General features: G+C 35.2%; 1 protein-coding gene across 1 annotated transcript in view; it reads left to right on the top strand.

Annotated features, from left to right (window-relative positions):
• Nucleotides 1-26,636, top strand: part of LOC121379849 — a 206,620-nt gene that overhangs the window by 92,934 nt on the left and 87,050 nt on the right. Inside the window, exons 4-12 of the mRNA XM_041508501.1 lie at nt 136-960; nt 5,758-5,850; nt 16,799-17,825; nt 17,864-18,056; nt 18,088-19,006; nt 22,913-22,972; nt 23,545-23,610; nt 24,037-24,233; nt 25,928-26,225. Of these exons, the coding sequence (XP_041364435.1) occupies nt 136-960; nt 5,758-5,850; nt 16,799-17,825; nt 17,864-18,056; nt 18,088-19,006; nt 22,913-22,972; nt 23,545-23,610; nt 24,037-24,233; nt 25,928-26,225 (3,678 nt within the window). The remainder of the gene's footprint in view (nt 1-135; nt 961-5,757; nt 5,851-16,798; nt 17,826-17,863; nt 18,057-18,087; nt 19,007-22,912; nt 22,973-23,544; nt 23,611-24,036; nt 24,234-25,927; nt 26,226-26,636) is intronic.

Below are 26,636 nucleotides of genomic sequence, written 5' to 3'. Positions count from 1 at the left end.
GACTGCACTGTATAGATGTTTTCAATGTTCACGTTACAGATATGTTTTGTGTTTTTCATCTCACCTCGTATTTTCTTTTCCAAACCTTCCCTTATGCATGATGCCTAAAATGATGAGAACGTCCCCTTATTTCAGGTGATCTGAACACAGCCGATAGTTCAAACTCGCTGACAAACACACTCAGTCATGACCGTTACCCACCTGACTCGCAGACAAATAATCAGGGTTCAGGGGATAGGTCACTCTCAAAGACGAGTGTACTGAATCACAATGATTATACACCTGACCCACAGATACAAAATACTCCAGATAAACCAATAACTGAATCTGTCCCAGAGTTTGGCATATCCAAGAAAAATATCAGTTCTGTTGATTCTGTTGATGAGACAAACAAACCTTTTCAGGAAAATACTGAAAGTCTTACTGTGGATACTGGAGATGTGAACAGGTTTGAAAACAACAATCAACAGTATCGTGTCAGTATTGATAATCAGACTGATGACACTCAAATGTTCAGGCCTGACGGAAATCCTCTCACTCATTTTGAAGTGAACAGGGTGAGAAATTTGGAATTTGAAACCCCAAATAGCAATCCAAATTTTGATGATGAAAATAATTACAATGGCAGAATTAGTGAGTCTCTAAATGTAGATGAAAAATCAAATTCTGATTTTGTTATTGATGAGAATGAAAATGTTGACTATAACAAACCAGGGCTTGATTCAAGGCCTAACTTCAGTTTGCGTGATGGAGTTGACAAACTGAGCGGTGAACGTTGTGTACCAGAGACTGTTTTAGACTCATTCAATGTTGTGTACGGTAATACTCCTCTTAGACCAGTCAGTTTAGAGGGTAGCGTTGATGAAGACAGACGTATAGAAATACCAGTTTCTCACAATGACGTAAACACGCGTGAACGACTCACCATGGATAGTGAACACTACACACAGTCAGTGGATGGTAAGATTATCAGACTTGAAACAGCACCCACAGACTGAACTTTCCACATAATCATCCGGGTCCTCATTCAATAAACTCTCGCAATTTTGCTATCTTGCAGTGCAATGCTAAAACGACTTGCAAAGACTATGTGAAGTTGCCTTAAAGAGGTTTTGTCAATTATATTCCTGGTAATGAAGGTCTTTAAAAAAACCCATAATAATAATCCACAAGTAATTAACTACATTTATGTTATGAATAGATTCTTTGATTTTGACCACATGACTTTGGTACACCTACAAACTATGACCTCCATAATAATATATTCAGTGAGCAGACTGTGATCTAGGTAATGTTACAGACATCAGAATCTGTACATACTGTAGCTATAGTAATATGAGGATGTATGCAGACATTCTGTGGTACCAAACACAAGTCCCTTCCTAGAAACAAGTGGCTCTGAACATTATTAATGTGGTGTATAAATATTTGTGTCATTATGTCTGCTCTAATTAATTCTGATAATCAAAGGAAATAATTCTTGCTGTATCCCAAAACAACCATTAATAGCAGTTGTGGAAGTGGATTTTTGGAGTGTTTAAAAAAAAAAAAATGTTCATATTACATGTATATGAGTAAATGTATTGTTCAGTTGCTTGAAAAATATTCCCCATTATGACTAAAATGTGTTTATGTAAAATGTCCCAATCCCATAAGACACGGGACCCTTGAATCTGGCCATGGTGTTATGTGGAAAGTTCAGCATCACATACGACACTAATCCCACTTATACAGGAATCTAACGGTAAGCTGCACCATAACACTGCACCATTGTCATGGTAACCACCTAACCAATCAGAAACCTCTATAAATAACTAATTTACATATCGGTTGTAATAGCATCTTAATTTACACATACAGATAGGTGCATTCAACTTAGGCACTTAAAAATATATAGATTGTTTCTAATGAGATTTATGAACAAGATATGTAGAATTAAATTCATATTGATATGTAATTTAGCAAGGAATTTCATTACCAAGTAACACTGTTGGGAAAGGTATTATGTTTGTCTATATATCTTGTCAGTATTAAATGCATCATAATACTTAATTAAAATTTAATAACAACTTGGAATTTGCTTAACTATGGCATTGTACTATTAGTATGCTCTTTGTGTGATGAATTTAATATTAAACTTAAAACACAACATATTGACTGCAAATAGTTTTGCATATTTTGTTTATAGTACAACACACACATGTATTGTGTACCTGTAGATTATGATATATGTATCTTGAAATTTCAACTTGTGTTTTGCATACATTTTGAACAACATATTATATGGAAATTTATATAATTGAATGCTAATATTTGTAAAAATTCATAACCAGCGTATTGCTTGTGAGTATTCATTAAGGTCACATGTATATTGGAGTTACATATATATTAATTAATTGGCAAAGGCATGATGGCTCAGATGATTTCTTGTATGGAGAACTACATGTACATGTATATAGTCTACAAACTGGCTATAAGTCATTAAAATATGCTGAGCACAGAAATTACTTATGTTATGATTTTGTGTCAAACTGTTTGTGTCTGACTAACACCTTAAAATCTTTATGACCTAAACATCATCATATGTGTATTTCAGTTGTTTTCTGTTTTATAATAATTTTAGCTTTTCTTTAAAGTGCTTGTTGGTCACTTGACATAAGAATGTGCCATCATCCTCTTTATGCTGAAAATTTGTAAGAGGAATCGTACTTTAATTCTTGACATTATTGTGTGTGCATGCATGTGTGTACAGGTGTCTGTGAGTGATGACATTATTAAAATGTATGACTTGGAAATTCAGGAATTATTCACTAAGTTAGGGTCATGATATACTCTTCAAAAGAAGAAACGCAAAACCACATTGTCGTAACATTTGGAGAATTGATTTAATTATTGAATGGTGAGTCCGATAATTACCAAAGGTCAAGGTCATCTGGAGTCAATACCGGGTGTGGCCTCCGCGTGTGTTGACAACTGCCTGGCACCGCCTGCCCATTGAAGCAACCAGAGTACGGATGACGTCCCGGGGGATGGTGGCCCACTCGGCCTGCAAGGCTGCTGCCAGCTCGGGCAGGGTCTGGGGCTGTGGTTGTCGCTGTCGGAGGTGTCGGTCCAACTCGTCCCATAGATGCTCAATTGGGTTCAAATCCGGTGATGTCGATGGCCAAGGAAGGACATTAATGTTGTTGTTCTGTAGGAAAGCCGTTGTGAGACGTGCTGTGTGAGGCCTGGCGTTGTCATGTTGGAACACTGCGTTGGTGTTGGCCAGAAACTGGAACGATGTGTGGCCAGAGGATCTGGTCATTGTAGCCCTGTGCATTCAGGTTGCCTCCCTGCACATGGACCAGGCCCAGTTCTGCCAGTGTGTGAGATGGCTGCCCACACCATGACACTACCCCCGCCGAATCTGTCCACTTCCTGCACGCAGTTTGCCGCATAACGTTCACCACGACACCTATACACGCGACATCTTCCATCATGACGTCGGAGCAGAAATCGGGACTCGTCACTGAACCACACCTGTCTCCATCGCAGTTGAGGCCATTGTCGATGAATCTGGCACCACTGCAGTCGGAGTCGACGGTGTTGTGGTGTTAAGATGACACCTCGAACTGGACGTCTGGCACGAATTCCTACCTCACGTAGGCGGTTCCGTACGGTCTGGTCGGATATCCTGCGCAAACCTGGTATTGCTGCGGCTGTGGAGGTGGCAGTAGTCAATCGTTCCCGAAGGTGGCGTACCCGGATGTAGCGGTCCTGCCCGGGGGTAGTGACCCGTGGTCGACCGGATCTAGGGAGGTCACGTGTTGATCCATGTTGCTGGTAACGGTCCCACAGTCTGGAGATGGTGCTTGGGGACACATTGGAATGCCCTGGCAACGGCCGTTCTGGATTCGCCTGCGTCTAGTCGGCCGATGGCATTGTTTCTCTGCGGTTCACTGAGACATGGCATGTCCTGGATTGTCAACTGTCGGCCAGATACAGAGGCCAGGCAAGCGAACACCCTGCACTTTTATACTGTCGGTGTTCATGTTGCACGTGCAGACAACGCACGTGCAGTGGTGACATGGTTTGCACGTGGCTGCGTTTTTGCGAATATTCACATTTTGGAACTTTATTGTACAGTAGCTGCGTTTTATCGAATGTAACCGTGGGAATGTGTTTGGGACATGCAATGACCTTATATTCACAAAGCATGAACCGGTAGGAAACATAAAATCGGAGTTATAACCCATTTGTACCCTTTTGCGTTTCTTTTTTTGAAGAGTATATGTTGGAATATACATGTATATGAATGTTGAAATTCAGGAATTATTCAGCAGTTTAAGTATAGCTGATGACATTAAAGTGTGTATAACTGTAGAAAATCAGGAATTATTTACCAGGTCATGACATATCTGTGTGTTTATGATTGTTGAAAATCAGCAATTATTCAGCAGGTTGTGTTGAAAATTGGGAATTATTCACCAGGTCAAGGTGATATCAGAGTGTACTAGGGAGTGTATGGAGCGTGTGACATATTAGAGTGTATAAGTGGAAACTGAGGATTGGTTCATCAAGTCATGACATACACTAAGGTGTGGATGACATATTACAGTACTGGTATGAGTGTAAACTAAGTAATTATTCACCAAGTCATGACACATTAGGGTGTGTGTGGTGTAAGTGACATACTGGAAAGTGTGAATGGAAATTGAGGAATTATTCACCAAGTCCTGTCTTATTAGGGTGTGTGTGGTATGTATGACATATTAGATTATATGAGTATAAATTGATGAATTGTTCACCAAGTCGTGTTCTACTAGGGAGTGTGTGGTGTATATGACATATTAGAGTGTATGAGTGTAAATTGATGAATTATTCACCAAGTCATGCTCTACTAGGGAGTGTGTGGTGTAAGTGACATACTAGAGGGTTTGAGTGTAAATTGATGAATTGTTCACCAAGTCGTGTTCTACTTGTGTGTATGTGACATATTAGAGTGTATGAGTGTAAATTGATGAAATATTCACCAAGTCATGCTCTACTAGGGAGTGTGTGGTGTATATGACATATTAGTGTGTATGAGTGTAAATTGAGGAGTTGTTTACCAAGTCGTGTTGTACTAGGGAGTGTGTGGTATGTATGACATATTAGATTGTATGAGTGTAAATTGAGGAATTGTTCACCAAGTCGTGTTGTACTAGGGAGTGTGTGGTATGTATGACATATTAGATTGTATGAGTGTAAATTGAGGAATTGTTCACCAAGTCGTGTTCTACTAGGTAGTGTTTCTGTATGTGACATATTAGAATGTATGAGTGTAAGTTGAGGAATTGTTCACCAAGTCGTGTTGTACAAGTGAGTGTGTGGTGTGTATGACATATTAGAATGTATGAGTGTAAATTGATAAATTGTTCACCAAGTCGTGTTGTACTAGGGAGTGTGCGGTGTGTATGACATATTAGAATGTATGAGTGTAAATTGAGGAATTGTTCACCAAGTCGTGTTCTACTAGGGAGTGTGTGGTGTGTATGACATATTAGAATGTATGAGTGTAAATTAATGAATTGTTCACCAAGTCGTGTTGTACTAGGGAGTGTGTGGTGTGTATCAGTATGACATATTAGAATGTATGAGTGTAAATTGATGAATTGTTCACCAAGTCGTGTTGTTCTAGGGAGTGTGTGATGTATATGACATACTAGAGTGTATGAGTGTAAATTGAGGAATTGTTCAAGTCGTGTTCTACTGGGGAGTGTGTGACTGCTATTGCAGGTGTCGGAGTGAAGGGTTCATCAGTGGCCATGGACTCGTATCGTGACCACCGATATGCTCCAGTATCTACCTCTCAGCCTTGGTCTTCCTACGGTAACTACTCGTTTCTTCTCTCTCACCTTCTCTTTCTCCCTCTGTACACATAACTCAGTAATCAGTCATAACACAGGAACAAACCAGTTTCTATACCTCATTCTTTCAGATTCAGAAATTTGTATCAGTTTTGTCTTCATCAAAACCAGGATTGGTGCATAAATTTATCTCATTATTTTTACTACACAAATTCTTTAATATTTTAAGGTGAGTTTTTTTTCAATAGTTAATTGTAAAAAATTAGTGATAAGTCATATTTTAAAATGGATTGTAAAAACATGTTCATTTAAACATAACTATACAGTTTTGGGGTGGGGGGGGGGGTGCTTTTTAAAAATTTATATTATTATTTATTCATTTATTTTTTATTATTATTTTTTGGTTCTTATGTTTTTGAAATTTTGGTTTGTTCTATTTCTGTGTATTATTGCTTCATAATTTTTAACCTGCTTCCTGACAATAATAGTAGAAGTAATACAACAGGTGTATATTTTTGTCTGTATTATAGATGTTCTTCATATGTAATGTTTGTGCTTTTTTGTTTAACTTGTGATAAATGTTGTATATTGTATTTTACGTTGTCTTTTTTCCACAGTAAATTAATATAATTAATAAATTCTAATATAACTTCAAATATTGAATTAATAACACATATTTGTTAGTAAACACATAAAATAAATAAAATAAGGTTATAAAAATGGGAACTAGAATTGCTTTTGGTGTTAATTTGCACATTTTCTTTAAAAAAATATTTTGGGTATATCACCTTTTGTGATATTTTTTTCAAAAGAAAGTTTGGTTATTTCAGTTTCAGAGGAGACTACTGGCTCCTCTAAACCCTTCAAGCCCGTGTCTTTCAGTACCGACCGAACTCACAGTACTCGCAGTACTCACAGTACTCACATGGCCTCCAATAGTCACACTAGTTCACCCGTGCTCGTTTCCGTCAGTTCATCTAAAGGTGAATGTTCCCAGCTCATCTTCTTCGTTTTCTGGTGAAAGGGTTTTCTTGTTGCTTTTCCATGCTTTTTAATGCATAAAAATCTGCCACGCTCTTGAATGCCGTTTTAATGGGTTGGCACCGGTAAACAGCACTTCCATGTTCCATTGACACTTGAGGAATTTAAGCTGCATGGATCTTTTCTCAAGTTACCATTTATGTTACCCAACATGTAAATTAGAGCTATGTTTGACTTCACAAATGTATTATGACATCATCCAGAATGTAAAAATTAAGTTAAAATTGACTCATAAATGTTAAATTATATGTAAGAAATGATTCTATAAGACTCATAAATGTTAAATGTAAGAAATGATTCAATAAGTAAATTAAAAGTTAGGTTGGAATTCATAGCGGTATTATTGGCATTATCGTACATAGAAATCAGAAGATTGCAACATGAAATAACACCTTTTGTTCAATGATAGTATAAACCTAGGTACTTTGGTATTGAATTAAGAACTGATGATATGAAACTAGAAAAGCCCACCATTTTACAGTAATACTATAAACGTAGGTACTAAATTAAAAATGTTATAATTTGAAGAAGAAGAAAAACAAATCATTTGAAATGTATTTATTTTCAGTTTGTATACAACCATGCTAATTAAGAACTTATAATACAAAACTGAGCTAAATAATATAATATTTAAGTGTAAGTTTGAGTTGATGATAAGTTTTTCACCTGGATTTCGTGGTTTGCAGCAGGGTTTGGACCGTCGGGGACACCAAGCCCCGTGTTTCAGTCCTCTGTCAGTATCCCAATGTCGCCCAAGTCCTCAGAGAGGCGCCGAATCATTACCTCAAACACAGGTACATGGCGTGTATTTGGCTGCTATTTTACCTCATTGTGTTCATCACACCACTCCGCACCACATGTTGATGCATCATACTCTTATACTTCTTACATTCTCAGTTGTACGTCTTGTGCTTTTGAGACTCCTGTCTTTGCTGTCATATGTCTTCCCTTTAAGATCTACTTGGTATGAAGATCTGTATGTCTTTTTTTTCTTTCTGTTAAGATCTACATACTTCTATTAAAATCTATATCTTTTTTTTCTTCTGTTAAAGTCTATTTGATTTTTTCATCTGTTAAGATCTGTATGACCTTTCCTTTTGTTAAAATTTCAGCCTTTGCCTTCTGTTAAAGTATGTTTATCTTTTTCTTCTGTTAACAACTATATGACCTTTCCATTTGTTAAGATCATGTCTTTCTTTCTATTAAAATCTATATATATTTTTCTTCTTTTGTTAAAATCTATTTGATCTTTCCATCTGTTAAGATCTATATATTTGTCTTTCTGTAAATATCTATATATATCTCTGTTAAGATCTATATATTTTTCTTTTTGTTAAAATCTATTTGATTTTTTCTTCTGTTAATATCTGTATGACCTTTTCATCTGTTAAGATCTCTGTATCTCTCTTTCTGTTAAGATCTATAACCTCTATTAAAATCGATATATTGTTCCTTCTGTTAAAATCTATATGACTTTTTTTTCTGTTAAAATCTATTTGACCTTTCCATTTGTTAAGATCTATATGTTTTTCTTTCTGTAAAGATCTATATATCTCTGTTAAAATCTATATATGTTTCCTTCTGTTAAAATCTATTTGACTTTTTCTTCTGTTAAGATATGTTCCTCTTAGAATCTATATCTTCTACAGCATTTGGTGCATTAGTGTTGCATGTGTTACAGAATCTGTTGAATACCACTGTTAAACAATAATCTAAATATATCAGTCACATTTCTGCTGTGAATCCTGCCAAAATAGTGTGTTACTATCACTAGCACCTTCTATTTATGTCATAGATCTGTCAGCATTGAGTACAAAGCTGTTTGTGCTTTTACCTGTGAACATTTATACATGTACTGTGAAACTGTCTAAACCGGACACCCTTTGAACCAAGTAAAAAGTCTGGTTTTAAGAGGTATCCAGTTTAGAGAAGTTGTTTTCTGCACAGATATTTAAAAGGGAACCATGAAAAATGTCCGATTTTGAGGGAATTCTGGTTTACAGAGGATCTGGTTTTAAGAGGTTTCACTGTACTACAAAAATGTATCCAGTTTTAACATAAAATAGGTGGGTTTTTAATATATTACATCTGCATTTAAATACAACTATAACAAATACCTCCAACTGTTACATTTCACTGATTGTATCCAGTTTTAACATAAAATAGGTGGGTTTTTAATATATTACATCTGCATTTAAATACAACTATAACAAATACCTCCAACTGGAACATTTCACTGATTGTATCCAGTTTTAACATAAAATAGGTGGGTTTTTAATATATTACATCTGCATTTAAATACAACTATAACAAATACTTCCAACTGGAACATTTCATTGATTGTATCCAGTTTTAACATAAAATAGGTGGTTTTTAATATATTACATCTGCATTTAAATACAACTATAACAAATACCTCCAACTGGAACATTTCACTGATTGTATCCAGTTTTAACATAAAATAGGTGGGTTTTTAATATATTACATCTTCATTTAAATACAACTATAACAAATACCTCCAACTGGAACATTTCACTGAATGTATCCAGATTTAACATAAAATAGGTGGGTTTTTAATATATTACATCTTCATTTAAATACAGCTATAACAAATACCTCTAACTGGAACATTTCACTGATTGTATCCAATTTTAACATAAAATAGGTGGGTTTTTAATATGCATTTAAATACAATTATAACAAATACCTCCAACTGGAACATTTCACTGATTGTATCCAGTTTTAACATAAAATAGGTAGGTTTTTAATATATTACATCTGCATTTAAACAAATATAGGTTTTTAATATATTACATTTAAACAAATATAGGTTTTTAATATATTACATCTGCATTTAAACAAATACCTCCAACTGTTACATTTCACTGATTGTATCCAGTTTTAACATAAAATAGGTGGGTTTTTAATATATTACATCTGCATTTAAATACAACTATAACAAATACCTCCAACTGGAACATTTCATTGATTGTATCCAGTTTTAACATAAAATAGGTGGGTTTTAATATATTACATCTGCATTTAAATACAACTATAACAAATACCTCCAACTGGAACATTTCACTGATTGTGAAAATTCCATGCATCCTAAAAAGAACTACAGAAATGACACACACTATGGCTTGAGGCATAATGATTGCAGCTGTGGCACAACATGCATTAAAACATCTGTGTATATAATGGTGGTGGATGTTTGTAGGTGGCAATATTGGATGACTCGTTAGTGGCATGATGTCCTGGTATACCAGTGTTGTACAGACAAACTCCAGTGGTGTTACTGTAATGAATCACCATGTTTTTTTGTATGTCACCAGTTTGTTGGTAGACTAGCATTGTTCAGTGAAAAACCATCAGTGTGTTTGCATGTTACCATAATGTATATATATTGTTGATGTTGTGCTGTCGGCCAGTTGTTCCATGCATGTGTTTACGTTCTGTCTTTATTCTCCAGAACTAATTTCGTGAACCGTGAAACCTATTTAGAAGCACTCACCCTGGTTATCAGACTAGGAAATACTTTGGACAGTTTGAGATTTTTAGATTGTTTTTCAGAAGTTTATTTCATTACTGATCAGTTTAGCAAATCCAAAGTGGTTCTGTTTTGTCCTGGTGTTTGTGGCAGCTTCAGATGCATTTTATATGAAAGAGAAACGGTATGTACTCAGATTAACTTGGGTCAGAGACCATAACGAATACTTTACTCTTCATGCAGATAATTTTACCCCAGATAGCAAGTTAATTGACAAAACATACGTCATTAGAATGAAGACTATATGTTTATTTCTTTAAAGTGAAATGATTTGTTTATGAAAAGAAATTTGTTAAAAATTGTTTAAGGAAAACAAAATATTGTTTTTGTTAAATGAAAATTATTTAACGTTATTTTATAATTACCAAGAATGAAAGAAATTGTATAATACAATTTTAAGTTTTATTTGATTGGAAAATGTTTATAAAAAGAAATGTTTAGGAACATGTTTAGGGAATAAAACAATTGTTTTATTAAATGAAAATTATTTAATGATGTTTTATAATTACCAAGAATGAAAGAAATAGCATAATACAATTTTACGTTTGACTTGTTTGGAAAATGTACCACAAAGAAAACTATAATTTGCTGAATTGAGAAAGTGAAAACATATAAACAACACTGGAATATCCTCATTGGGCTTTGTTCTTGGTACAAGGAATGCCAAAAGTGCAGAGAAATAATACTTTCTGTGTTTTTCTTCGTTTTGTGTGCAAATATTCTGAATAGGTAGCATATGTTGGCTGACGTCACTAGAAGCTCACGATGTGCGAGGGTTCAAGTCATGTGGGTTTCCTGGGAAGAGTTTTTTTAAAAAGGTAGCGGAAATAGGAAGCCAGGTGCAGTTCCGATATTCCGTAGATAAATGAGGCTTGTCAGACTAAACCGGTCTTGCTCATCAAGATGAAGTATTCCCGTTGCTAGTGACTCACGTAAATCACCCAACCAATTATACACTGTAATTCACTAGGTCTGCTAGATGTGTTAATAACTTACCTCACTAATTAATTAATTAAACCACAGAGGAATAGATTATTCCAGTTGCTAGTGACTCAAGTAAATCACTCACCTAAATCTACACTGTAATTCACTGTATCTGGTACTAGAGGTAGATTTGTTAATAACTTACTTTACTAATTAATTAAACAATGCTATTAGGATTATAAAAGCTAGATTATTCCAGTTGCTAGTGACTCAAGTAAATCACTCACCTAAATCTACACTGTAATTCACTGTATCTGGTACTAGTTGTAGATTTGTTAATAACTTGCTTTACTAATTAATTAAACCACAGAGCAATAATGGTTACATTATTGGGATTATAAAAGCTAGTCACTCCCATAAATCACTGATCGAACTCTATCTACAGTGCAGTTTACTTTGTCTGGTAGGAAAAAAATGACTAATTAATTAACAGCCAAAGTATGCTGGTTAAGTTATTGGGATTGTACACGCTAAATCATTCCAGATGTTACTGACTAACATAAATCAGCTACCTGTGCCTCGTAAATACATTAAGTTATGCGAATAGTTAAACAGCAAAACTGTAAGTTTTTGGCATTATATTAAATATTATTAACTTGGAGAGTTATTATTGTACATATTGTATTTTTAGTTTTTGCACATGTTATTAATAACAAATAATAAATAATTTTACAAATGATGTTTGGAAGGGGTGTGAGTATAATTTTTAAAGAATAAATTCTGAATGCCTTTTGTTTCGTTTATAGATAATAATCTGTTATACAAGATACATACCCATTCAGTTCAGAATATGTCAGTTTGTATCAAAGTAATGCATCACACCAGAAAGCCGTGTTTATAATATATGATGTCACACACCAACCTCAGATTGGAACATTGTGGAATGTGTTTCCATTCCTTGTAATCATTTCACTATAGGCCACATTGTTTCAAATATAATTACTGGTAAATAAATAGAATATTAAACAGACTACCATTTCATATCAAAGTTATGTCCCTCATGAAATAAAACTGATATGAAATAGGAATGAGGGTACTATCTGTAATCGTTATTATCTGGGTTATTTTTTAAATGTTATATTCGATTCTCATTATTAAGATACAAATCTGTAATCTGTACAAGATGGGGGAGGGCATAAAAGATATCAAACCTGTACCCAACTCTGACTTGTTAAATATATAGTGCCATCTTCTAAAGCAAACATTACTTGACTGTTCTAATTAAATTTTTAGTAAAGCTTTATTACCAAGAATGCAAAATTAAATTACTTGAAGATCTGAACAAGAGCTACAAATTAAAAATACTCAGTTAATTTTATTTGCAGAATGTTCATAGCTGAAATCTTTTAAAATTCAAGCTTTGATATCAAGCAGAAATGGGTCTACATTGTAATACTATACTCTAGCAAGCACTAATTGTTTGTACAATGAGACTTTATCGACCTTGCATGACTTGTGGAGGTTTCACGCACCCCCAACTAGTCTTATAAGTCCTGTTTGTAATTTGGTTTCTTTCCTTAGATCTTTGTTCTTTAGCTCGCTGATATTCGGCTGATTGATGGTTTATTCTGCAATTCTGTCAGTACACGCACAGCATGTTTGTCTTTCTGTTTTTAATTTCCACCTTTTTTTCTTTGATGCATGATTGTGAATTATTAAATTATGTACTCATTTTATCATGAATTAAGCATGTGCCCATTTTGCATAAGATCAAAAACAAATATATTGCTGTTTTTCAGTTGTATTATTTGCTGTTCTTGAGTTACTTTATTCATGTATATTTACTGTTGTCACTTGTATTGTTTTTGTTGCTGTTGTTTACTTTTAGTTAATATAATTTTTGTAAATTTTTAAATTATTCAGTAAATTATTATTATCATTTGTATGAAATATTTTTTTTCTACCTTACTTTTTAAGAAGAATATATTTATTTTATTTTTTATTTTATGTTGCATTCCAATTAAATTTTGCTTTGGTTTGAATATATCATAATAGTCAGGATTATATTTAATATTTATCATTTTATACTTCTTATTGATGTCTCTTGACAAATATATAACAAAATATTGTTTGCTGTTTGAGCTTGAAATCACAAGATGAATACTCTGAAATATCCTGTGTAGACAATCTAAAAATAGCTCCCTGATGCATTTTGTCTGAGTAGAATCTTTGCTGTTGGTAATTAACTTCCGAGATACGTCTCTGAGCTGTGCTATGGGTGATTGCATGTCATTCCAAACATGTCTTTCTTGACCCTCTGTCCCGTTCTTTATAAATGGCCTGTCATATTGCAAAGATATTCACTATAAATAAAGAGTATGTACCACAATTGAATGTCCTTGCTCACAGGCTCTGAATGGATGGCATGATTATGGTTCATGCCTTGCTAACTTTCACACGATTCATTTAACATTAACTGTATTAAAAAAAATAATCATAATTTTGAAACATGCACTAAACCATTGAAGCAACAACACGATACATGAACTTTGTTAATCTGTGATCTTTGCTAGATCAGCATTCCTTACCATGAGGATGAAAATAGCCATCTGATGGTAAACAGTTGACCATTCACTGTTTGAAAATGAATGTGCAAAAACAACCATTGACATTGCCGTGTTGTTGCACAATCTTATCCAGTATCAAACTGAATTTGTTTATGTCATTAAGGCCATTTATCATCTGTCGAAGTAACAAATATTTCTTACACTGAATGTATGAACCATCTGTGCCGATGCCATGCACTAGCCTTTGATGTTTTCTATCCCACTTGCACAGGTACTATCATGCTGTGCTTTTAAAGACCTCTTAGCCATGTCTAACAGTAATACCAGTATGTGTGTAGGATCAGCACACTCGAACCAGCAGTCACTAAGTTGTGCCTCTTAATACATTTAGATGCCAGATGGATAAAAACCCTAATCTCCAGAAATGCATGTTCTCTTTTGATGTATTAATACTTTGTAACCTTTCTTCAATATATGAATATATTTTCCCTGTCTCTGCTGACTGTAATATAGTCCGTATTCAACTATCAACCTTAGATGTATCCACCCTGCAGTATGATCAATTGATTTTCTGCAGCAATAAAGATTTAACCTACCCACCCAAAATAAAATAGTTAAGAAAATCTCTTTGGTTTATTATCATTGAATTAAACCACCCACTCACCCCAAACAAAACAGTCAAGAAAACCCCTTGGATATATTATCATTAAATCTTTTTTTCTGTAGTAATATTCTGAAAGAGTTGTTTTTTTAACAAATCTGTCACTGAACTATTGAAACTTGTTATCAGAGCCAGCTCCAGGTAAACATGGCCACCACGGTGAGGCTCCCCACACTATGTGGTCTTCAGCAGGCGCTCCAGCCTCAAAGTCACCTTCAAAACCCTCGATCAACGTGCCTTCCTCAACCGACATAAGGCACCGCGTGCCTTCCTCCTCGTCGAGGCCTACTGCTTCCTCTAGTGTGCCCACCACCTGGCCCAAAACAGAGCACAGGTCCTCCAGGCCCATCGCCACCGAAAGCAAATCCAAAGGCTTGGATCTCTTCTTACGACAACAGGACAAACTAATTAAGCTTGGTGCTGATGTTAAAGGTAGAACACTATGCTATATCGGCATGCGCATGAAGTTTATAGGCACGGAATGATGCCCATTTACCGTTGAAGAGTGCCGTCATTATATATTAGACTGGGTCAGAAATACCACAAAAGGCAGTAACTTCCAATCTTTGCACAAGGCAGGACAGTTCATAGCCAAAACTGCAAAGACAGAAAATGTCCAATTCTGGGAAAAGATTATGCAAATACATTTGAAAGTCATAAAAAAGAAAGATGTTATAACAGGCTTTCTTGTATTTGCTTTCAAAGACTTGCGTTGGTACATTTGTTCTAGCTCTTGAGCAATCATAATTGATTGTATTTGTATTGTTTGAACACAGAGGAAAGCAGAAACATTCCATCCAGTCTAATAAATACTCTGTAGTCTCCTACCCTCCTCCCTGTATAACTCACCATTCCTGCTTATTCACCAGCCATCAACATTGGCATGTTCTGCTTATTACAAGCATGTGTTGAATTACATATGTTATACCCGACTGTGTAATAACTAATAATCAACATAAACATGAATGCGATGCAGTGATGTAATATATTACCTTATTGTACATGATATATTTGAAAATAGCATGCGTTTCTTGCAAAATAGGTATATGTATATGTGGTTAATTATTCATACAATTGTAGAGAAATTAGGAATATTTAATACATAGGAAGATATTACATGTATTTTTCTATAAAATTAATAATTCTGATCGATTGTTGTAAAGAAAGTAATAATTTGGTGGTGTAGAATATACGAATGTGCAGGATAAGAGGTTTGCAGAATTTAGAACTGCAATTCAGGCTGGTTTTTGTTTCCCTTGTAACCTTTGGTTTTTTCATTCCTTAATTTTAACCTTGTTCATATGTTTTTGACAATTTTTTTTTTTCTTCAGTTTATTCTTGTTAAAGATTTAACTGTTGTTACTAAGCATTCATTGGTTGTTTGTTTATGAAAGGTAGCAAAAGGTTTATAAAACAGACAAAAAAGCTTTAATGAATAGATTAACAGTAGCTGAAAGATTTTCTCAATTCATTCAACCATACACCTAGTCAAAAGTTTGGTGTAATATTTAGGCAAAAAATTAATTAAAACACCTTTTTACTAATAGTTTAAAAAAGTGTTCTTAAAAATTTATTTTGGTGATATTTTAAAGCTAAATTGTTAATTATGATTCTCAAGAAAATATGTGCATAAAGAAAGAATATGTGAAATACTTAATGTTTTTTGGTATGGGGTAAACTGTTTTTTACCATGTACATAGTTGCATTGTATTCTTTATACAAGCTATATGTAGAGCTATATGGTAATATAAAATACTCTTTTGGGATCTTGCAAAATATTTTGACAATTCAGCTATAGGCTTGAGAGGGTTTTTTTGTAACCCAAAAATTTCAAATTAAAACAAGCTGTGTGATATTTTCCAAAAGCAGTATTTACACGTAAACATTTTCTGAATCTTTTGTTGCCTTTCATTTAATTGTAGACTGGTACTGATTTCCTTGACTGTAAATCTTTGTGACACATTTGTTTTCAAGTTTCCTCTGTTTGGAATGATGCAGGTTCAGGTTGAGCATCTGTGAAGAAACCAGCCTAGTGTTTAATACAGGTAGTGTCCTCAGTTTGAAAATACAACCAGTAAATCACACATCAAGGAAAGTTTACCAGTTGCATTGTTTGTTGATGGCATAGACATGTGCATTTCTTGAGTTATTAATTTTTGTTCTCTTTTTTTTTCATTAATCTAATATGTTAAAAAATCTGATTAACCAAATTTTGTTTTCTCAATAGACATGCATATGAATGAGTCCCAAGATTACAACAGAACACCTAGCTATGGAAGAGAATCACCCCAGTCCTCACTTAAAAGTGAACCTTATGGACGAGGATCCCCCCAGTCCTCTCTCAAAAGTGAACCACAGTCTTTTGGCCATGTCCAGTCAGGGAGGGAAGAACAACCATTTCATGGACAGCCTTTCCCACAACCTCCGGAAAGAAACTCCTCCTTCCGACCGACATTTTCTCAACCTCCGGCACACATTAAGCCTCCCACCTATGAACAGAGTGTGAACAGAGCACCCAATGTCAGCGAAGTTCCCAGTTTTGTGGCTCGTCCAAAACCAGTCAGACCTCAGCAGTTAGATCAGCAGCACCACCACCACCACCACCAGCAACGTGAGCCAGAACAGTTTAAACAGACTCCACCAGACTGGAGTCAGGTACACAGAGGTCAGCAGGACCAGCTAGATCAGCCACAGAGAGTTCCTCAGAAGGGACAAGAGTATGGAAGAAGCCATGATGATTCATTTGGTAGATTTGGTCATCAGACAGTCCAGCATGAACAAGCACCTTTGAAGTCTGAAGACTTTGCTAGGAATATGCCTCAACAAACAGACCAGAGAGTTCCTCAGAAGGGACAAGAGTATGGAAGAAGCCATGATGATTCATTTGGTAGATTTGGTCATCAGACAGTCCAACATGAACAAGCACCTTTGAAGTCTGAAGACTTTGGTAGGAATATGCCTCAACAAACAGACCAGCCAAAGGATAAGTTTAATCATCATCATCAGCAGCAACAGCAACAACAGCAGCAACAACAACAACAGCAGCAACAGAAGTCTTTTGTTCCTTCTGGTAAGAGTTCCAGCACTGTGACAAGCCCAACGTATGGAAGACCTCGAGGCAGGGAACCAAGCTGGATGGTATTCGATGATGACTCTGTCTTTCTTCCTACCGATTCCAATTTGGGGAATATGCAAGATAACAAATCGAGTGCTCTTTTGGTAAAGGACCTCATGAGGACAGAAAGACATTACAGGCAGGAGGGATGAGTAGCGTCCCATTTCATGATGACAGGAAAGTGACCCCAGCCCAGCACAGCAGACAGCAGCCACCTCCCTGGTCTAAAGGTGATGCCAGACATGAGTTCGGTACGTCTTATTCCCAGGCCTCATCAGCAGGACCCGTTAAAGGCGTTGATCAGCTGAACTCGAAACCTTCCTCACAGGTGTCGACTTCACCTTACACCGTACCGGCTAGAAGTATCAGTGTAGACAGTGGCCCCCGAACAATCCCTATAGAAATCAGAACAACGAAACCACAGCCATTCAAGCATGAGAAGGCCACAAGTGAGTCAGACACGTTTGGTTTTCGCCCTCACGCAGAGTCCAGGTTTCCCCCCTTGGGATGCTAGACAGCCTGACCAAGGCAGTGGACCACAGTTTGGTGTTGGGTCGTATTCGACACTTCCCCCCAAACGGTCTGCTAGGATGGATGAAGTGACTGATGCAAGAGACAGTGAGGGACATTTCGACTTTAATATTTATTCCACTTTGCCAACAATCAAGCCTCTACGCTCAAAGAAAAGTGTAGAATTTGCAGACTTGCCAACGAGGTATCCCCGTGGTGAGCTTTCCACCCCAGACTTGTCCAGACATGAGCCTTCTGCTGCTGGCAGCGACTTTCCACATTCTTCTGTCAAACCTAAAAGCTCTTTAAGAAAACCAAGTGATAGCTCTGTTCCAGATATGTCAACTGATTTACCAAAACAGTCTAGAAAAGATAGCGATTTTTCCATTTCAGAATTTTCAATTGAACCCAAAAGTCCTGTAAGAAAAGACTCTGATTTTTCACTAACCGACTTCAGTGGCATTCAACCCCAAAGCCCACCCATGAGATCGGATTTCCCCCAGTTGTCCTCAGTGGACAGTTCTGGAGGTAAGCCAAGGAAAGACTACTCTCAGCCTCTCTGGACCAGCGCGGAGATGCCCAGCTTTGGGTCTAGAGGCTCCAGGGATGACCGGTCCACTTCCAGTTCCAATCTGACCAGTTCCGACTCAAGGGACACAGTTGTTGGACAGGATGAACGGATGGACATTTCACGAGAGGAGCCGAGGAAAGCAGAGATAAAGGAGACTCTGGTTCCTGTGCAAGTGCGCCACGAAGAGGCTGGAGTTGGCCAGGCGGGTGTGTGGAGCGTCAAAGGTGGACAGACCAAAGGTAGTGTTGATCGCACGTCCTCGGCAGCATGGTCCACAGTGTCCTCACGGTGTATGCAGTTGTTGTTGTCAGTGATGTGGCTCAAGACAGCATGACTCATGGAGTGTGCTACGTGTGTGTGTGTGTGAGGGTTTAATTCGTGTTTAGCATGGAGTCACCTAACAGTTTTAATGATGTGCAACATGTGGACAATAAAAACTGATGCTTGTTGTGCTGTGTTTTTTTCGTTATGTTAACACGTCAATAATATTTAACATTAATTAGTTGTAAGATAATATGGCATATATGTTTGTGTATTTCAGAAAGCAGTGATTGTATCTGAATGATGTAAATTATGCATGGTAGAAATTGGACATTCACCAATAACGCATATCTGTTTTGGTGATTTGTATGGTCTAAATAGGTAAAATTAATATTTGATACCCGAAAAAGTAGATAAATATGTCATTTGTGACTCATATGGATCTTGGAACAGTTTGTTTTATCTACTATTTAACATGATGTTTTCATTTCTCACAGACCACCTAAGTTGTCTTTAATTTTATTTTAGTTCACAAATTTGTTTTAAAGATTCATTATTTCAACAGCCATTCAGCCGGAGTTGTATTATGATGTATATACTGATTTTAAAAAAAAGGTGCTTGATCTTTTTTTGAAACTTGTGTTAGTCACATGGCCAGATAATTTAACTTACAGATGAGACAGCATCTACTATTAGGTAGTTTATTTGATTAAGTCATGTTTAAGATTGGCAAGTGAATAATTTTATCTTTTTTCTAACCTCTAGATAAACTCTTAGGTAATATGGTGATTTTACTAGCAGTATTTAACCCCACCCCTCAAAAAAAAAAAAAAAACACAACAAACAAAAAAACACATCACTTTATTAAAATATGCCGAATGACTTAACTAAGAAGATGAAGAATGACTCGACCGAACACACCTTTTAACATTCCTACCATCACCTTCGAAAAATTTGTAACTTAATGCTACAAAATATTGAGGTCCCTGATTAACCTATATCTGTGTAGAAATGGGGCTGTCAGAATCTGCTGGTTCAGTATAAACACTGGATTAAGCAGATTTCAGATTCTATGAACCAGTTTACAGAGAGCATCGGCTGGGTGTTCTGTTTTTCACATTAGATGGATGCACAGAGTTTACTGAACCCACAGGTAGTTTTATAATGTAATCTTTGTTTGGTGTATCTCTGAAAATAGACTCGGCAGTTCCAGAATGGCACACTCATTACCACTCCTTAATCCTGGCAGATTAGTAAGCAACTAACTTTATATTCTCAGTAGTTCCAAAGAGAAGACAAAATTGTGGATTATTTTTCGAAGTGAAGTGATTTCTTGTTAGTGTCGAGGTTCTACCAAGTGAAAAACTGATACGATGGTTGCTAGTAAGTAGTGCTGTAGTTGGATGTACGGCTAAAAACTTGTTGGTTTCAGGTTACCTGTTGTCTTGTAAAAATAACTCACCTGAGTGGCTCGAAATAGGTAAAAGTCTAGTTACCTTATAAATTCTGTTTTCAAATCTCCGATCATTTCTTTGTTCTTGGGAGTTATTTTAGTTTTATTTTGTTTATTACCAGCTATTACGTTGACTGAAATTCGTATATGAAATGGCTTTTTACAGAAATGTTTTTTTAAAAATATATGTAAAGATAAACAGAGCTTTATGTTAAATGTGTTAGCCTATCAAAGAAACAACCACCTGCAGGAACAAGTAAAGCATCTTTTACAATATATTGATAATCTCCTTTTGTTTTAGTTTGCTCATTTTATGCTTTTAGTTTTATGACAAGTATTTTCAATAATATGATTCTTATGGTAACCATCTGTTTTAAATTGTGATAAAAATATGATATATTGTATGAACACCAAGTTATTTAAAGTAAAATATTGTTTGGTAACAGGTTCAGTTTTGTACATACATGTGTACTTGGGCATGTGCATTGAGTTTAAAAATACATTGTATATTGGGGGTTTTGTGTGTTTTTTTAAGAGTGTATCATTACATGAGATTTGATGAGATATAAATTGTGTTGCATATGTCAGTATATCACAGATATTGTATCTGTATTGCTTGTTCTAACGTAAAACATGACCTTCGTATAAAATTCCTTATCCGCAGGTTAATAGACTTTATCAGCTAATGCAAAGACCGTCTTCTGATTTCAGTATTAACCTACAGCGATTGTACAAAGTATATAAAGTAACAGTGGAAGGATTTTTATATAGTTGTACATGTATTTTTAAAATCTGGTTAAAAAAACATCAAATACTCACTTGACTATTTGTAATAAATAGTAACATCTGTATCAAATATTTCTATATAAATAAAAAAAAGTGTTTTTAATTTAATGCTGATTATTTAACATAATAATTACATGTATGCTTGGCATTGAAGACATCTTCTCAATTTCTATAAGATGTTTTAACACTGGTGCCTGTATGTGAAGTCTACAAGATGTTTTAACATTGGTGCTCGTATGTGAAGTCTGTAAGATGTTTTAACATGGTGGTTGTATTCAAAGTTCTGTATGAAGATGTTTTAACACTGGAGGCTGTATTCTGTAAACTCATGATATACGAGTGTAGTAATATAGTGATTGACACCATGATTGTGATAACAGCATGTGGTGATGATACATAGTTAGAAGTATTTATTTAGATAGTAGTATGTCTGCCGTTTGGCCATTTATGATATCCCATAGCACAATTTGTTCTTTTAGTTTTGCTTCATTGTTCATATCGGGTGATAAAATTGCATTTATAGAGTTGATGGTGATTGATATTTATGGGCAGAATTAATAGGATAGCTTTATTACATTCCATGAGACGCAAACCATGATACAACTTCAGATCTCTGTTAATGGACAGAACTCTGATGACTTCACATAATCGATACATTTGAAAACAAATTACTGTTATCTTTTTTAATCTCGTGAAAAGGGAATAAATACACAGTGAAACCTGTCTAAACTGGATCATGTCGGAGACCTAGTATTTATCTCATTTAGACAGGATCCAGTATTTGGAGGTTACGTTTTAGAAAATTCGGGACCATGAAACCTTGCCGGTTTTGACTCAATTCCGGTTAGGTCAGGGTCTGCATTAGACAGGTTTCACTATATATATTTTTGGTCGTTAGTGGGTTTATCAAAAATAAATTCTGTATTTATACACGAATGTATATTTGGTTGTAAAAAAGGGAAATGTAATATTTTGACTTAGTGTGCTGGACATGTATGAATTGTGTTCATATTAGAAGATCTTTAATTTTATTTTCTGCTGTACACATTACAATACTCACAGTATATAACTTGAGTTTTTATCAGAACTAACCTCCAGACAAACGTCACTAGTAGAACTGTCTGTGTTATACCAAAGACTCCACAACCTTACATTGTTGATGTTAAATTTATGATATGAAGCAGTCCTGTCATTAGACTGCTAACCTGCCCTGATGTGACAAAAGGAAGTAACGACAGTATTTAGTGTCGGATATGAAGGAAACACACACAGGTTGACTAGCACTCGGTTTGTGGTAACTTCCTTCCCAGAGTTCACTTTATCAAGCTTGGAGGAAGTTACTGACACAAACAGTAAGATAGGATGTTGATGTTATTTTTTTAACAAATATTTAAAATTTTATGGAAAACCCCAGCAACACATGTTCTTTTGCCAGATCAGGGCATTGTTGTAAGCTGTATCTGCTTCTTTACTCTTCTTTCTTTCTTAACTTGTTGGATATTCTTTATTTGTTATTTTAATCTTTCGTTTGTTCAGTTACAAACATTACATGTTTGGTATATATGTTTGTCTTGTTTTGTGCCAAAATTATCAACTTGTTTTTGTTCACATTAATGTTAAAAGTGTATTATTATTTATTTTTTAGACGAACATACAAATGACCAGTCATTTAACAGCCTTCCATCACATATAAATTCTTTCTCAGGTAAGTTTTATATATTTTTAATTTTTAAACTAAAACATATTTTCAATAAAATGTACCAGTACATAATTTTGCTTTTATTAAAATGTTTATCTTCTTAAAGAAGAAATACACTTGAATGTTGTGTAAAGATGAAAAATAAACAAGTTGAGTTTTAGAGTAAACTGATGCTATTATTGTTTTGCATTAATATCTGTTAAGTTTTTGCATTTTAGCTCTTGTTGCACATAAATCTTAAGAAACCTTGTGTAAATTAATCAAACTTCATGCACTCTGTCATTATGGAATATCAACAGACTTTTTAAAGCTGTATCCTTGAGACTGTTTTTATTACATACTTACAAAACAACACGTTATTCAAAATTACGATATTTGTACATTTTGCATCAAGAAATGATGTCTGATGTCATTTTATAGTTCATCTTTATAACAAGGATAAGATTGATATGGAGGCAAGGTAGCAGCTTTAAAGCATACAACAAAGCATTGTCAAGTTCTGCTGTATCGTGCAAGGATTCTGTATGGCATTACCCAGTATGTATTTTATAGTTAATGTGTGTGTTGTGTCGTTGTAGAGAAACCTCCAGAACCCCAGGTGAACGGCCCGCGAGATCATCATCATCAAGTAACATCCAAACCAGGTAGGACATAGCACTGAATTAAACATTGTCGGTCCTTCATTACCATCATGTGGTTTGGGATTGGCCATTTTTCATTCTAGCCAGTGCTCTATGACTGGTATATCAAAGGCTGTGGTATGTGCTATCCTGTCTGTAGGATAATGCATATAAAAGATCCCTTGCTACTAATGGAAAAATGTTGCTGGTTTCCTCTAAGGCTATATGTGAAAATTACCATATGTTTGACAGCCAACAGCCAATGATTAATAAATCAATGTGCTCTAGAGGTGTCGTTAAACAAAACAAACTTTAACTTCATTTTTTTCTTGTACAGAATACAAAATAGCCACCATGTCATATTTTTCAACTAATTGATTTAATTGTAATATTAAAAAAAAAAAAAATTCTTCTCAATTTAAATTCTGTACTTTTATTATCTTTTTTTAGCCTTATGGACACCGGGTATGCAGCCATCAAAATTTACAAAGAAACAGCTAGAGCGACAGAACTCCGGTGAGAGACCCGACTCAAGCCTGAAGGACATTCCCGGGGTGTGGACGCCTGGGGGCAGCCCTGGAGGAGCACGCAAGACCTACAAACCAGTCAAGTTGGACACTTCGCATAAACACGTTAAACCGGTTAAGGTAATAGTCTGATAAACATGTTAAACCATTTAAGGTAATAGTCTTATAAACATGTTAAACCATTTAAGGCAATAGTCTGATAAACATGTTAAACCATTTAAGGTAATAGTCTGATAAACATGTTAAACCATTTAAGGTAATAGTCTGATAAACACGTTAAACCGGTTACGGTAATAGTCTGATAAACATGTTAAACCGGTTACGGTAATAGTCTGATAAACATGTTAAACCGGTTAAGGTAATAGTCTGATAAACACGTTAAACCGGTTAAGGTAATAGTCTGATAAACACGTTAAACTGGTTAAGGTAATAGTCTGATAAACACGTTAAACTGGTTACGGTAATAGTCTGATAAACATGTTAAACCGGTTACGGTAATAGTCTGATAAACACATTAAACCGGTTAAGGTAATAGTCTGATAAACACATTAAACCGGTTAAGGTAATAGTCTGAGATAAACATGTTAAACTGGTTACGGTAATAGTCTGATAAACATGTTAAACTGATTAAGGTAATAGTCTGATAAACACGTTAAACCGGTTACGGTAATAGTCTGATAAACACGTTAAACCGGTTAAGGTAATAGTCTCATAAACATGTTAAATCAGTTAAGGTAATAGTCTGATAAACATGTTAAACCGGTTAAGTTAATAGTCTAATAAACATGTTAAACTGGTTAAGTTAATAGTCTGATAAACATGTTAAACCAGTTACGGTAATAGTCTGATAAACATGTTAAACCGGTTAAGGTAATAGTCTCATAAACATGTTAAATCAGTTAAGGTAATAGTCTCATAAACACATTAAATCAGTTACGGTAATAGTTTCATAAACACGTTAAATCAGTTATGGTAATAGTCACATAAACATGTTAAACCAGTTAAGGTAATAGATAAACACATTTAACTTGTTGTGGTGATAGTCACATAAACACATTAAATCAGTTACAGTAATAGTTTCATAAACACGTTAAATCAGTTACGGTAATAGTTTCATAAATACGTTAAATCAGTTAAGGTAATAGTCTCATAAACACGTTAAACAAGTTAAAGTAATAGTCATATTAAACATATTAAACCGGTTATGGTAATAGTCACATAAACATGTTAAACCAGTTACGGTAATAGATAAACACATTTAACTTGTTATGATGATAGTCACATAAAACATGTTAGATCAGTTAAGGTAATATTCACATAAAACATGTTAGATCAGTTAAGGTAATAGTAACATTTAACCTGTTACAGTAATAGTCACATAAAACATGTTAAGCCAGTTGAGGTAATAGTAACAAACACATTTATCCTGTTATGGTAATAGTCCCATAAACACATTAAACCAGTTATAAGTAGCAAACACATTTAACCTTTTACAGTAATAGTCATAAAAAACGTTAAACATTTTAAAGTAAAAAAGGTATTGGTCATGTAAACAGTTTACAAAAAGACTGGATAAGGTTTTAGTAATATAAACATTTCAAACCAAATAATGTAAACATTAAGAAGGACTGTTAGTCAAACCATTCAGTTTCATATTGAGAATGGCCTTTTTAACTGGTGAATTTAAATCAGTGATGCTCATGATTGTAAAACATAATATCTTTTTACACAACTGTAATTCACTGCAGAACCAGTTACAGTTTTCTTTGTAAGTCAGTGATATCCAATTTTACAAGCTGAGTTCTGTTTTTCAGGAGTTTAACACACCGAAGTCAGCCGACAGTTTCGTTTGGAGTCCAAAACAGCTAAGATCTGATGACTCCAAGTCTGTGTCCACCGCATCCTTGTCATTAGCATCATCCACCACGGCATCACCGGGGTGGACACCGCGCGACTCAGCACCGGCAGTCAGTCACGCTGGCACGGCGCGCATCAACGGCACCGCACACATGAATGGCAGCATAGATAGTAGCATCTTCAACGACTCGAAGGATGAACTCCATTTACCACCTACGCAAAGTCCATACATAACATTGTTACAGAAGAGCAGAGGTGCGTAGTGTTCTGGCTCATCGGGCTGATGGTGTTAAATATTTCTGTTTTTGTTTCCACAGTTCTGCTTATCTCTTTATTTGTTAAAAGGAATGTGTTCCTCTTAGTGCAAAACATTCTCTGGACTCTGCCTTATACAGAGATAGAAATAAACATGGATGTGTTAAAGATTTGATTAATTTATTCACAGTAATATACCATGGTTACATGTTTAAATATTTCCTGATATTGATATAGTGACACATGAAAGCTTGAATGGCTTACAAAATAGCACATGAGAGTAAAAGACCACTTTTGTGATCCTATAAATGGCAGAGCGACGAAAACATAAATTAATATTTAAATAAAGAGAAACTATTAATGCTATAGTCATTCACCCTACTTATGCGTCATGAACCTTTTTTGATTCAC

The sequence above is a fragment of the Gigantopelta aegis genome, chromosome 8 (genome assembly GCF_016097555.1).
Source record: "Gigantopelta aegis isolate Gae_Host chromosome 8, Gae_host_genome, whole genome shotgun sequence".
Lineage (NCBI taxonomy): Eukaryota > Metazoa > Mollusca > Gastropoda > Neomphalida > Peltospiridae > Gigantopelta > Gigantopelta aegis.
This window is presented reverse-complemented; position numbering and strand designations above follow the sequence as displayed.